The 14,791-nt window shown below is 41.6% G+C and overlaps 2 protein-coding genes across 7 annotated transcripts in view; one reads left to right on the top strand and one right to left on the bottom strand.

Annotated features, from left to right (window-relative positions):
• The window catches only part of FILIP1L (filamin A interacting protein 1 like), a 210,032-nt gene extending 199,893 nt beyond the window's left edge, over positions 1-10,139 (bottom strand). For 2 of the 4 annotated variants that reach the window (XM_074595485.1, XM_074595503.1), the window contains exon 1: positions 9,766-10,139. The gene's annotated coding sequence lies outside the window, so the exon portion shown is untranslated. The remainder of the gene's footprint in view (positions 1-9,765) is intronic. The other 2 variants (XM_074595493.1, XM_074595514.1) reach the window with 2 other exon arrangements.
• Positions 1-14,791, top strand: part of CMSS1 (cms1 ribosomal small subunit homolog) — a 243,138-nt gene that overhangs the window by 202,031 nt on the left and 26,316 nt on the right. Inside the window, exon 1 of one of the 3 annotated variants that reach the window (XM_074595545.1) lies at positions 10,108-10,246. The exons of the other annotated variants lie outside the window; for them this stretch is intronic. Coding sequence (XP_074451646.1) covers positions 10,150-10,246 — 97 coding nt within the window. The 5' untranslated portion in view covers positions 10,108-10,149. Of the gene's footprint in view, positions 1-10,107; positions 10,247-14,791 lie in introns of those variants that run through there. 3 annotated transcript variants of the gene reach the window in all.

The following is a 14,791-nucleotide window of genomic DNA, read 5'->3' as shown; positions in this document are numbered from 1 at the left end:
CTTTCCCTCTGGTTTGAACACAGTGTAAGTGGCGGTGTACCCAGTGGGTGTTACATACATCACTTCTGAAACCTGAACTAAGTACTCAGTTGGTAACCCAGTGTGGGGAAAAAATGAATTAAAAAAATGCTTCAGGCTTGCAAATCTGTGCCTCTCCAAATCAAAAAGTCAGGTTTTCTGCCTTGGTCTGTGGCAATAATTTGATGCTTTTTTCTCTTTGAGGTTTTCAGTCCAAACTCTCTAAGCATTGGTTTCACAATCAATTATTGCTAGGCATTCCAGGTTTTCAGCCTGGAATAATTTTACATGGTTTTGAGAAAGCCAGTTCTGGGATTATTTACTGTAGCAAATTATTCCTGTAATATTTTGTGGTAATGACAACTGTAAAATAGAATATCTGTAGTACCTTTAGGTTAGCAGAAACTAAAAGAAAGTAGCGATTGCTGAACTAGATGCCTTGACAGAGATGTGCGCTTAGGGTCTGTACCTTTCCCATTGTCAAAGGAAATTCATTATCATTCTCTTAAACCACAGTTTGCTTCATTGCTTCTACACAAAGTGAGCTACACTTTTTTTTTATCCTACACAGAACAGTTTCACCCTGGAAAACTAATCTAATTGGTATTTTATTTTGGGTTGGGTTTTGACAGCTTTATGGATACACTGGGGTAAAGGTCCATGTGAAGTAACTTATCTTTCTTGCCCCCAGCCTCCTCTTATGTAGGCAAAAAGTCATGATTATGGTGCCTTCTCAAAAGCTTTCAGTAGTGAAATTGTGGGCAGCTGGCAGAGGTGGGCTGCATCTCTGCTAGTGGTGTAGCAGTTAGGGGCTCATCACCCCTTGGTAGTAGGGGTGGGTACTACTAGGAGCAAGTCTGTTTCTGCAACTGTATGACAAACGGTGCATTGAGGCAGGAGGATTCACACCTTCTACTGTTCCCCCACGCAGGGACCAAGATACAGCCCCGTGGTCCCCCCACATGGAGCAGGTGGTGCAGCGGCTCACCCTATTGAGTGGGAGGGCAGAGCGTTGGTTTTTGTAGAAAATGAAGCATGATGGATATGGAGAAGTGTACTGGCTCAGACCTAGGGCTCCATGTCCATTGTCCTCACCCCCTTTCCTACCACCAGCTTCCGCAGCGTGCTCTGCCCTTCCCTTGGGTTTAGCCCTCTCTGCTTGATGCCTGTCTTCAGGGTTTTCCCCTGGTCCTTTTCTGGATCTTACATCCCTCTTGGAGGAAGAGTTGGTATCTACTACTGCTGCTGGGCAGGGGCGGTGTACAGCCACCTCTGCAGGTCATGCTTAGCTGATACTGGGGACTGCAGCGTCTGAGTAGAAACCAGGAGAGTCCTGGGCAGTTTAGCATTCTTTTTTCCATACAGAAGCAAACCACTGGTGGATTCAGGATGCAGAAGAATATGCAAAGGAAAATTTACTTGCTTTGTGAATTTAAAGATATAAATTACATCATCTCTGCTGGGTCTTATGATGTATTGGCTCAAAACTGGCATATTTTGAGATCTGGTTCTTCGTTTGCCACATATTTCTCAGACTACACATATTTTGTCGGTCCTTAAGCATGGCTCACTTCAGCCTGGGTTTTACAGATAATGTAGACACTGCACTGTGTGTTGAACCCTGAACATCCTGCTTTTCTTTTGGCATTGACGACTTCTGTGTTTATCTTATAGTGGATGACATCTAATATTATGCTGGCTCACTACTGAGCTTTTTAACCAAATGCTACGGTGACTTATCTTTATTATAATAGAGATGTATTTTAAATTAAAATGCTTTATCAACGTGAAAAAACTTCTTTTGATTTGTAATTAGAAAATTCACTGTGCTTTTAATGAATACAAGTATTGAAGAGGTAGTTGGTTTCTGAGTCTATTTTTGGCATTCCACAGCCACATCATTTTAGTGATTTATAGATGAAATACCTATTGAAAGCCTCCATAATAAAAATAAAAAAGAAATTAGATTGCCTCTGAGATTTAAAAGAACTGTTGAAGAATTTATTAGAACAATGTTAAAATATGCCCTAAAACAAGTCATGTTAGTCTGCAGGTTGAAATGGGATACCTGGGAATTCAGAGTGCTCTACTACTCTGATTAATTAAAATGTAGTCAGCTGAAACCTCCACTATAATCAAAATGGTTCCCCAGGGCTTTACCTTCATTACAGTCCTGGTGCAGCCTTCCAGTCCCAACCATTGCTGAGCTAAGTAATTAGTTCAGTTTAAAAAAAATAAACAAAAGGATAAAATTACTATGACAGTACATAGGATTTATTTTTTTTCTTGCTATGCCAGGCTCTGTTTGATAGTATTAATTGTATATGGCCCTTCCGCTTGCTGACAAAGACAAACAGTGAGAGACAAAGTATCTCTGATTTGAGGGCTATGCTGTTTTCCATATTGTAAGACTTGGATTATTTTACAATTGCTGTTTTCTGTAACTTTGGCTGAGACGACGATCTTCCCTCCGCAGATGTGCTGCCTATCTCGTCCCTGTTGTGCTGCGGGTAGTGTTCTGCTACAGCGGGGTTTCCTTATCAGCAATTCTGCAGTAAATCAAGCAGGAGGAGACTAGGTTTCCCAGCAGGGTCTCAAATGAAGAATTCATAGCATGTTGAATTCATACGGCATACCGGAGGACATCTGCCTTACGAGGCTGTCGCCAGAGTTGAGACCTCAGGGTCTGGACAAAGCACTGCGTCTGTCCCTCCCATACCATTTATGTTCTAACCCCAGCTTTGCATAGTCTGTCATCGGTTTGTCCTTGAGCTGAATGCCCTCTTTGGATAGGGGTAACTCTTATCATTCTCTTGTCTCGTGTCAGGACACTCTCCCAGAAGCTGATGAATAGCAAAGCCATGACAAAGAAGCCTTTGATTGTGGCTGTTGATACTGAAACTGGAGAATTGTAACTCCAAACTAAAAGGGATCCCACTGAGCTGTGTGTCTCTGACATGGTGAGCCCCAAGTTTGTTTTTCATCTTAATGATCTGAATGCAACAGGTTTGGATTCTCGAAAATGTTTTTAAAAACTCTGAGGCTTTTTCAGGTGTTAAAGAATGGGACTTCATGTCCTTTCTGTCTGAATTATAATTAAAAACTATTATTTTATTCTACTGTAGCACTCTCTTCAAAAATCCTGTAGCACTTAGATATGTTATTTAGGCTCTAAGACACCCCGTTAAGGGATATTTCTGCATATTGTTTTTTGCAGTAAGACAAACTGAGATGGAAGAAGTGCTAGTGATTTGCTAAAGGCTAAGCAGTCCCTGTCAGATGTAGAAATGCATACTCCCAAGCTCTTTAATGTAACAAAGCATGTACACGCACCTGACCTCCATCCGAATAAATCTTGTAAGATTCCCTCCTCTGACCACATGTACTGGGTACGTACACAAAGTGCAAAGAAAACACAGCTTATCAACTCATACGTAGTATATCCTTCACAACTGTTAAGTGTGAAACTGCTCAATATATGCTGTAGCTTTTCACTTTTGATAATAAAAACGCCTTCGGTGTTAACAGCTCTTTTTAAGTGACAAGTCACGGGAAAGGACAGTAGAGAAGAAACTAGATGTGCTTTCTCCAGTGGTCACTCCATACCCTGCATTTCTTGATGAAACCTGTCGTTTCTTCCTTTTGTTTCACTGGCGAGGAGCAAACTTGATGGGGAGCCCACCTTGCACATTCGTGATAGGGCAGAAGAAGGGTCTAAAATGGAGGATGATCTGTGCTCTGAAAGAGATTCATGAGATTCTTGGCCTACGTAAGGGGACAATCTCTAGGAGGACTAAAGAGACCTATAATTAGACTACACGTTGTCCTCCTCGGACAGCTGGAGGTCGGGTGAAAGTTGGTGTGAGGGGGAGCAAGTGCTCTGGTTTTTCACCTTCAAGATTCTCAAGTTTCTGGCTGCAAAAGAGTTGACAGGTCATGTTGTTTCAATCTCTCAGTGTCTGCTCATCTGTATCGAGAAATTTAGAGCCGTCTTGGCTTCTGAGTGGGCCGGTGCTGGTCGGTGGGTGAACTTACAGCGGGGAACATGCAGCCCGTTGGCTTGGCTGCATGAGACAGACTGCACAGCAACAGCATGCACTCAAGCGCGTGAGTCCTGATCAATCATTTCAACCCTTCCTTTTTCTCGTATACTGACAAGCTCGTCCTGTACAGCCTCACTGCCTTCCCAAGTGGGATTCCTTTGTCTCGGGCAGGTATTGTGTGAGTGAACATCCGATGGTACGCATGGAGTTGTATTGGTTGGCATCTCTAACCATTATGTTAGCAGAATGAAACCTAGTAACAGGAAGAATGGCTGCCACTCACTTTCTATTTAAATTGAGTGTTCTTAAAGACGGATGAGACTTGATGTAAAATGCCTGTTTTTCACTGTGTCTTGCACATGATTTTTAAATCGTATCTTTAGGGAGAGCATCTAAAACATTTGCCATTCATGTGGGGATTATTTTACATTCTTTTCATCCTTTGCTCTTTTATTCTTCTGCAATATTATTAGTGATTAATAAAGCTGCATGAGTACTGCGTTAAATACAAACATGCTATAAATACTGATTTTTTTAATGCTGTTCATGTGCTAGAGATTGGACACTGTTCTGTTCAAGTGAATGCCTGCGGAACAGGTTGGCATACTAAAAAGCTGGTTATGAGTGAAAAATGGAAGAGTTCACCTCTAAGGATTTCTTTTAACAGGACTATGTTTAGTCCAAGTTTCATTTTATGTAAAATTGTAATTTACAGTTTAGCAGCTGTGCATATGAACTTTCACTCTCTGACGTCTGAGACAAAAGAATTCAATTCAACGTTGTTGGATTACTTGCTGTGGCGTTTTAGCCCTAGCAGTGATCACTGTGAATTTGCTGCAATTGAAATAATTTAGGCTTATGTAATAGAAGGTAAGAAATTTGTGTTAGAGTTTTGTGTAATCCCAGTTTTAACTAATTCTCCCTGCATAACTATGCCACATTGTACAGGTGGGATTTTCATTGGGAATTATTTTTAAAGTTAACCACCTTCGTCTCCAAAGAAATGTACGGGTACAATCTAGCTTTGCATATGATCCTTTTCCTTGGCAGTTGTCACAGAGCAGCAGAAAGCTGTGCGTACGCCATTCCTAGAGAAACTGCTTCAGCAAAGCCCAGCCATTGCTGTGCTGGTGCTTTCCCAGGCTCCCAGCTCCTGCTGAGCTCCCCTGAGAGAGCAAAGGTCTTTAAGCATGCCATGTCCCTCCATTACAGCCATAAGAAACGCGTCCCCCACTGGAGCACTCTGTTTTCAGCTTACTTCTGTAGCTGTGACTAAACTTCAAGTTGGGAACAGCTTTATGAAAATGACAAAACAATCTGTGGGGCTGGCCAGCTGTATGTCCTCAATTTTTAAGTACTTTTGAAAGCATGTTTCAGGTATAGATAACCACTCTGGATATATACATGCTGTCTCATACCCCTGCACACTATTTTAGAACATCCCAGGTAAACTACTTTCTGTTGTTTAATTTCATTCTCATCATTTCTAGGCAACGCTGTCATAGTTGCTCTCCATTTCATCTAGCCAAACTGAAAACCCATATAAAATAAATGCATTTTTCAAAGTAGATGCTTCATCTTAGCCTAAAATACTATGTTTTGCTGTTAATGGTTAGAGAGTGGGTCTCCAAACCCCGCAACTTTGTCTGTATGCAGCTGGGTACATATGTATGTACATTTGTGTGACTGTGAAAGAGAGATGTGGATGTGACCGGGGGAAAGCAAGCTGCATCCGCTGTGTCCTCCCTTGCACTGGTGGTCAAGGTCTGAGGTCAGGTGGGGCCACTCCTTCTGCCTCCCCTTCCCCTGCACTGAGAAGCCCCCCAGTTCCTTTTCTATGTGCACAGCGGACCTTATCTGCCATGAATGGGTTATGTACCAATCCTGAATAATCACTGGGACTCATAAAACCGTACTGAGTGGGACCACAAAGATGTCTGGGTGAGAAGGAAGGCACCAAGTGTAGCAGACAATGGTCTGCCTGCAGTTTTCACCAGTCTGGAGCTGGCAATTGCAGCCGCAAAGCAGCGTGGTACTGCAGGCCTTTAGAGTGCCTAGATCTTCAAGTGAATTTATTTTTTTTTATGTGCCTTATTCTGCTTAGATATGAGCATGAAGCTTTATTGTTTTTTGGGTAGACAAAAGTGTTAAATACAAACATGCTATAAATACTGATTTTTTTAAATGTTATTTATGTGCTGTGGTTAAAACTAATGTTTTCTAATGCAAAGTGTTGGAGATCTTTCCATTAGTCCCAACACTGTGTCAGACTGCAAGAAAATGGAGGTTGCTGAGGCTATTCCTCACCTCAAAGCAGGCTGTTTTCTGCAACAAGATATCACTATACCTCTGGTGCACAGAGGGCAAAATGCAGCAGAAGACCCTATGGAAAAGTTCCGTTGTTGGATTTTTCCTTCTATTCTTTGGAGATGGATTTGTAAAAGCAGGTCAGACAAAGCTTGGGGCTATGTGACTTGTTGCAGGTATGAACTTTGATTTTCTTCCCCTTCCCTGTTACCAGTAAGTCTCAGGGGACAATATTCTTAAGCAGAAAGAGTACAATTATTTAATTAACTGTTTGCCTAAGAGTTTTGTTATTTTTCTTATTTTGTTATATTTAACAGCTTTCTGATTTTTCTGTGCCCACAAGTATCTCGCTTTCCTATACAGCACGTATTGGCACATCATCGTCTGTCACTTCCTTCCTGGAAAGTATATTCATGACAATAGTCATGAAAGATTTTGGAAGAGAATTTCTGTGCAGAAATTTCTATGATATTTTCATACCAAATATCACGTTACCTCCTCACGCAGGCATACACACAGAGAACTGCACCCAAATAATCTTGGACTGGGTCTCTAGGTGCTAAAGGCACTTGTTCCAGGATGAGTTGAGGTACGCTTTGACACTCCCCTCAAAGTTTCCATCAGTCCAATTTGTCTGAGTGATAGCAGGGAGGGAGGAAAATCCCAGCACCATTTGTTGTTTGGAGAAAGCCCTCGGGCAGGAATATAAATACGGTGAGCAGTAGTAGGGATCTGACTGACGGTGGGACTTACTCATCCCCCTGGCGCTCTTTGGATTTAACCATCTGGCTCTGGCCTTGCTTACACCTGTCAGCTGAGGGTGACGGTGCCAATGTCAGGAGTTTGTGAATGTCCCCTTGGAGCTTTGCCTGGCCAGCTGGGAGCATATATCATCAGCCAAGCCTCGTCTTCCTCCTCATCCACAACCTTAGGCAGAGGTCAGTCAACACATATAGCCATGACCTCCCACCTTCAGTGAGGAAAGTGGATTTCAGCCCCATCTGAGCCCCCTTAATAGAAGCCAAGGGTTTCACTCTTTCTTTTCTTCACTAGGGGAGGAAATAAAGATCCTTTCCTTTTTTTAATTTTTTTTTTCTTTTTTTTCCCTTCTGTGGTGGTCTCCACTAGGATGGGCACATCATGCCCAATGGAGGCCACACGTTAGCAGGATGAAGCCAGCTTATGCTGGTGCTGGAAATTTATAATGTAGGGCAGCGAATAGGAAGAGGAGGATCCTACCAAGCAGGATTGATCCCAACCAGAAAGAGGTTAGAAGCAGATTTAGGTTTCTCTATGTGAAGACATGAGGCCTGTTCATTCAGATGTGCTTCTCTGTAACTTCTTCCACTAATGCCATACTCGTATCTATCATCACAACGGTACTGCCATTTTCCATTACTGTTGTCCTGTCATCTGTTTGCCAACAAATCTCCCACTGGTTTGGGTGACAGAGACCTTTTAGACTCAGCTCCTGTGAGGAAGATGTGATGACCCAACCTTCAAAACAAGCCCGTCCCCGGCTGCTACTGGGATGCAGCAGTGCTCCTGCCCCTCTGCTGGGGCATGTGTATGTGTCTTTGTGAATGCTGTGTTTGTAAGATAGAGTCACCCCCATACTGCTTTATTCTAAGCCACCTCCCACCCCCTCAGTGTCTTTAACGCTGATGGGGAAATAACATATTCCCACACACAAGTGGAGTATTGATGCCACAGTGTCACAAAACCTAAGTTGATTCATTAAGTGATAACTTTAGGCATTGTCACTTATAACTTTTTAAAGGTATATTTGTTTCTCTTCTCTTCTATCAGTGTGTAACAACTGTTTATAAAAGACTGTGGTCAATCTTAGGCTGCACTAGTTCCTTTTATACTGTGAAGCCTTTTACTTGCTGATGAACTTGATGAATGCATTCGCAGTACTGGAGTAACCCTCCCATAACAGCCTCTTCTTTGAGCTCTTGCAATAAAAACTTTCTAGATGAATCTGAATTATCACGTGTCACAGCCCAAGTTGGCTCCACGTCATGTTGCCTTAATTATTATTTGTTGAAGAGTCTTAGGACTGCTAGAAAGATATTTTCTGTGAAATGCATGGTGTTTATTACATCCTCCAAATAAACTTAACATTCATGACTGAGCATAAATTATCAAACAAAAGTCAGAAAGAAAGGAAGACAGGATGATCTTATACAGAGTTGAGAGTAACCTAAATGAGAAGGATCTTCAGTAGGTAAGACTTTTGCCACCTTTACTTTTTCAGCCCAATGTATGGCATTGTTTAACCAGCAGATGTGTTAAGAAAAGATGACCTGAACTAAGTGCAGGAATTCACACAGTCGTCGTGGCTTAGGTGAACTCCCAGTGAGTTGCTCACTGTTCATCTAGAACCCATCTGCCTTTCTTCAGATGTTTCTGATGAGACTTTTACATGGTGTTGCTTGTATGAACAACTTTTTGGGGTGCCAGCCAGGTGGTTGGACCTTTGGGTCAAGTGGACCTTTCTACCCTGTTTCTTCAGGTTACCATTCCTGTGTGTTTGCGTTGCAGGAAGCTATGTGTGTGTGTGCCAGTGCTAAATCCATGGCTCCAGAGTGTCTTTACATGATAACAATCTCCTCATGTTGGAGTCCACACCACAGTATCATGATGTCCATGTGACCTGAAGTGTGTTAGGATCTCCTTACAGACAGGCATGCCATGCTGTACTCTGTCCAGGTTCTTTTCCCCTTAAGAATCACAACAGTTTAAAATGGTGCTGAGGAAAACTGTTCAGCCATAGGTTTTAAAAGGAGAAGCAATGCAGGACCAGTGTAAAGCATTCAGTGGAAAGGAGACCAAATTCAATATGAACTTTAATCCTGCCTGTACTCTGGCTGAAGCTGAGCAACTTCTTTGGAACTGTGAAGGAATTTGAGCATATGTTCATCTATTAATTTTTTTTTTATATCTGTGCTATTTGCAGCAAGCCTTATATTGCAACCCTGAAGCCATACTTTCTCACATCATACAAAATAATGTGGATAAAACATCACTCAGCACATCTAAATGCAGATATATATATATATGTAATCATTATGTACATAGTCATACATCTGTTTTTCTCTTACTTTCAGAATGATACAGTCTATTGGTGTAGCTGTGTGCTTTTTACATTAATCTAAACAGGTAAAATCAGACAGTGTATATTCTATTACACATGCTGATATCCTTTTATTTTCCCATTTCCTTTAGACAGTGATAATGAAAATTGATGTTTTGAAATTGAGAATTTCATTATCCAAAAAAACCCTTAATGCTGACATGCAGATCTGGTCTCACAGGAAAAAGCATATCTGATCCAAGTCATCATCAATTGCTCTTTAATTATGGTGACAGCACAAAAATGAAGCAAGCTTACCTTAGCTCAGGAGACTATTTTTTGCTGTATCCCAGGCAGTTTCCTCTCCTTATTCACTTGGAAGGGGAAAATCCACTTGAATAAAGAAAAATTAATACTAGAAGAGCCGAGGGATTTAAGGAGCTCCTGATCCGCTTGTTTCCAGCGAACTGCAGAAAACCTCGACCCAGTAGTAGCTCAGAGCGACTTTTCTCTCCTCGTGTTTTCTGTGTGTGGGCTGAGAATCTGCAAGAATAGACCTGAGACGGTGCTGCAAGAGAGAGACAGTGGGGGGACCTTGGCACGGAGTTGGACCAAACTCTAAATATAGCCCAACCCACTTTCCGTGCAGTTCCCTTCATACTCTGAAGGCAGATGACCTTGTCAGAAAACTGACCTCCCAGCATGTCACTCTCTACAAAGAGAGGATCTAAGGGAACAGGACCACAATGTAAAAGGACAGAAAAGCAATCAACCATCTGCTTGCAGCAAATTAATGTAGGTATGAGCTCTATTTTTATGGCAGTTGCAACTGATCGAGTCATAATGTGCTTTATTTGATTGTTTAGACAAATGAGCCGCATGTCAGTTCACAAAAGACCTGTACAGATGAGAGATTGCATTGCAATTGCTAGTCTTAAAAGGAAAGCACTGACATATATGAAAAGCCTATCAGTTTTCCTCCTCTCAGGAACCTTAATGCAGCAGTGTGTGTAGTATTTCCCTAAAAAGCTTCTGTCTATAAGAAATTATCCTTCCTTGCACTTGCTAAGACTTTTCGGAAAAGTGAGTTAAATCCACAAATGTATATTCTGCTACTGTATAAATCTGAGATGCTAGGGTAGCTTGAAAGGGCAGTTTGGTCTCTGATATTGCAGGCTGTACTGCCCTTTCAATGTGTAGTATATGCAGAGGAGGAAGCAAGAGAGTAAGAGGCGTAGAAATATAACCCTTGGGCCTTAGATAGGGAACTGCTTTTCAACAGATGTTTTATAATCCGGGGAATTTGCCACTCCAAGTCTACGTGGCAACATGTCAGGGTATTTTGTTCTTAACCTGAAGGAGAGTTTAACTTGGTATGAGTCAACCTGATACTCTGTCAATCAGGGACCTGATACTGCTATGTCATATGAATATTTCTTCTGAATAAAAAAAAAGCTGCAGAAATCTGAGCAACTCAAAATGTCTTCTCTCACATTTTGTGTTAAGACATGTAGGAGAGTTGGGGTAAAAGCTTGTTTGCAGTTTTGTTCTTCAGTGGAGTATATTTGTTGGTGGTGACATACATCTCAGTGTATGCTACATAATATTCATGCGTGCAATTTCCAATATTCAGAGAAAACCTGAGAAAACATCAGGACTGCGATAACCCCATACTGTAGATGTGCATGTCCGCAAAATAAGCGTGAGCCAAAAAGGCGTGAATGGTATCAGTGGTCAGTAAAGTAGCAATGTGTATCTATGAACAATAATTTGGGCTGTTAAGTTTTTATGAAGTGTTCTGTATGTTTTTTTAATTGAAGCCTACTAGTTTTGGCAAGTTCCACTCTGTAATTTTGTCATGATCTATCGGCTTGAAGTCCACAGGGTCAGCCAGACTCTGTGTGTTATCTTCACAGCAAGAACTACAGCTGTGCGCCACAGCTGCTTCCCAAGATAGTGAGAGAACAGTAGAAAATATGGATCTCCTGCAGCATTAAGGGAGACATCACATCTGGGACCGTACTACGTTCCTGGGCAAAACTTGCTCGTAGTCAGATGTAGACTAGAGCCCACCCATTAAGTAGTTTTATGGAGTTATCCAAGTTCCTCTTTCCTCCCAGTTTACCTATTTCTTCCCCATTAACAAGAATAATTGTTTGTTAGGAGTCAGTATTATAACAAATGAAGGATGCTGGTGGTTGACTTTGGAGAGAGGACCCGAAAAAGGGATCAGTCAAGTCTGCCTCAAGATAGACAAATCTTGAGTGGCGTACTAGCACTGTGTAAGTAGTGAAGTTCTAACTTACAAATAAAAGTCTCCCACTTCCCTGTCTCTCTAGGAATACACTTTTAAACTCAATTTGGAGATTTAAGGAGATTGTTGGAAGTTTCAGCATAGAGGAGAGTTTTTGAGAGAACAAAAGAAAGAGTAATGAGGAGACGGCAGTGACTTGTGGGTGACGTCTGAGCCTTTACTCGTGGTGTCATTGGTGAAGGGTACTAGACCAGACAACAGAACTGATTTGCACTCTGTGCTGATGTATTTTTCTGTCTTCAGGCTCTGGTTGCTCTTGTTTGTCAGGCCCGTCATGAAGAAATTAAGTTGGATAGCAACCAATAAAAGGGCCTGTCATATTCCTAACGTGTCAAATCTTTGTGTTTGCCCTTTGCTTACCATGGGTTTTAAAACTACAGTGACTAAAAGAATATTCAGTTCTTCCTTCTTGCCTTGGTGATGCCATTATTCCTTGTGCGAGGCAGTGATAAAATATCAAATTCAACTCTTGTTTTGCAGGAGAAAAAGTTATTTGTATTTGAAGGAGGGTGACCTACTACTTTTACGTCTGATCAGTCACTTTCTGTGATTTTTTTTCTAGTGTGTTTCTGTTTTATAAGGCAATATATAAAAATAAAAAAGTCAAATTATGAATGGGCCTGGCTAGTAGCTGTACTACAAGCTAGGCCTAACCTTGATCATGTAAAGCTTATTCTTCTGTGCTTACATGGGTACAGCAGAGGATTTCCTCTGCTCTTGTTCTCCAATATGCCCTTTATTTTGTCTTTTGGTTCACTTTAAGTCAACAAGTCAAGATGTGTCAAAAATGAGTTTGGAAGCATCCATTTTGAATATTAAAGAGAACATGTTAAAAGTAAGGAAGCAAGGAGAGGTAGTTGTTAGAAATGTTCGGTGGGAGTTCCTTTGCATGGCAGGCAGTTACGCCTGTGTGCTAAAAGTTTTCTATCCTATCACAGCATATTGAAAATAAATTTGATATTATTCCATTAAGACCTGCTCTTTTTTGCTTGAATGGGCAGTGATTTTAATTTAAATTGCCATTCAGTGTAAGAAAGAGGAACCTAAACTGAATATCCTGTCACCAGGTGTATTGGGGAAAAAAAATTGTTTGTGGCAGATGTGCCTTCTGAACTGCCCAGGGAAGGGGTTTACATTTTTGTAAGAATGTTGTCTTTGCAGTTCAATCTATTGCCAGGACTTAGAAACTATTACATGCAAGTCCTGCAGACTGTTTGCAAGAAACTCTGGCTTGGCTTAGGCTGGATAGAATGGAAGGAGCTTGTGCTGTCTGGATGTTACCTAACGGGACAAAATTGCAGGCCTTTTCATTCTTTGATAGGCCTGGGGCTGTTTCTGCTCATTCGCATATTGTATGCCCTTCAGGTACACCTCACAAGTACACCTTAAAATACCTTTTTTAAAGTATCTTGGCAGGTAAAGTCTGCAGGTGTGAAAACTTACAGTTGTGCTGGAATAGGCCTGTTCTGGAAAAAAGGGTCCTTAGCTCATAGAGATGTGAAGGGAAAACAGTGACCAGACCTTGAGGGACTGTGCCTGGTTTGGGATGATGGAGCATCAGCACCGCGTGTAATTACCATGGAGATTATCTCAGCCCAGGCAGGTAGGCAGCTCTGTTCTCTGACAGGGAAGGTCGACAAAGGGACAATAACTAACTGGCAGTCACCTGTAACACAGCTTCACATGCAACTTCGTACCTCCTACTAACAATAACAGATTCCAGTTCATTCACAGTTTTTCCTCTTTAGTTCCAAAATACCCAAATATTTTAAGGCCTTATGAGTGAACTCACTTCATGTGATTCATGACCCTGGTGAGAAATGTATAAAAACTTTGTCGGTGTTTTAAAAATGGAGTTGCAAAAACTAAAAGGAAGAAAGCAAAAAAAAAAAGCCACAAAGATCTTCATTAATTTTTGAAGTGGCACTCTCGGCCACATTGTCATTCTCCCTTGCATCAAAGATTTCCACTGAGCTGTAATATTATGTCTTTTGATGCAATTAAATATCCGTTTTTAATTTCCTTTCAGTATATTTGTTTTCTTACTGATTTCTAAGACTAAGTCTTGTTCTCCTGCACTGTTTAAAGTGATTTAGCAAATCACTTACAGGCTTTTTTTTGTTGGCTTTGTGGGTTTTTTTTGTAGTTCGTCATCTGGATTTCTTAGTCGCGACACTGCAGATGATGCGTGCCCGTGATGGGGAGAATTATTTATCTTTCTGGGGTTGCCAGTGGACCCTTTCTAAGTTAATCAGAGCAATTTGAGAAATGAAGATGGTACTGACACTGTTGTAGCTATTTTTGATGCAATGGTTACGTGGTGATCTTTGCCAAGGACAGATTACTTTTGTAACTAACGTTTTATCTCATTTACTAGCAATTTCTAAAGTATTTACCATCACCATGGTAAATAGCCAGCAACTGCTCTGAAGAACCATATTAATAATAACATTTGCATTCTTAGCCATTCCATGTGGCTGGTCTGGAGGTCCCCGAGAGCTTCACATCTACTGCTTGGCCAGTTGGTTTTACACCTTGGGCTCCAGGGTATCTGAACTATTATTAGGCTTCTCAACAGGAAAATTCAAAGCTGTCCATTGCCTACAGAAAGGGAATTCAGAGAGGATTGTCCTGGTAGACGTGAAAGAGATCCTCCTTTTGGGATTAGCGGTGCTGGTGACACACAGCTGAGTAATTTGGGATGTGGCCAGGAGGTAGTTTGAACTGCTGCTTGCCTATTGCCGCTGTGCACCACTGGCTTCCGGACCTCCTTCTTCCACTGCTACATGGCACCTTTCCATCCCTTCCGACGGCCTCTCCTTGTCTCTCTATCCCTTTCCTTTTGTGAGGGAAGTAGCTGAGCTTGGAATGCTCTAAAATATTTAAAATGTTAATCCTTTTTTTCTTAATCAGCCCACCAGCCAGGCCTGTTGTATTTAAAAGACCCCATCTTGTTCCTTTGGATATTGGCAGGAAGCATGGCAGGACCCGCCTGAGCTCCATGCTTCCTGCTGCCTTGAGGAGTCATAC

Source organism: Larus michahellis, chromosome 1 (genome assembly GCF_964199755.1).
Source record: "Larus michahellis chromosome 1, bLarMic1.1, whole genome shotgun sequence".
Lineage (NCBI taxonomy): Eukaryota > Metazoa > Chordata > Aves > Charadriiformes > Laridae > Larus > Larus michahellis.
Note: the sequence above shows the minus strand (reverse complement) of the source record. Positions and strands in the feature narration are given on the sequence as shown.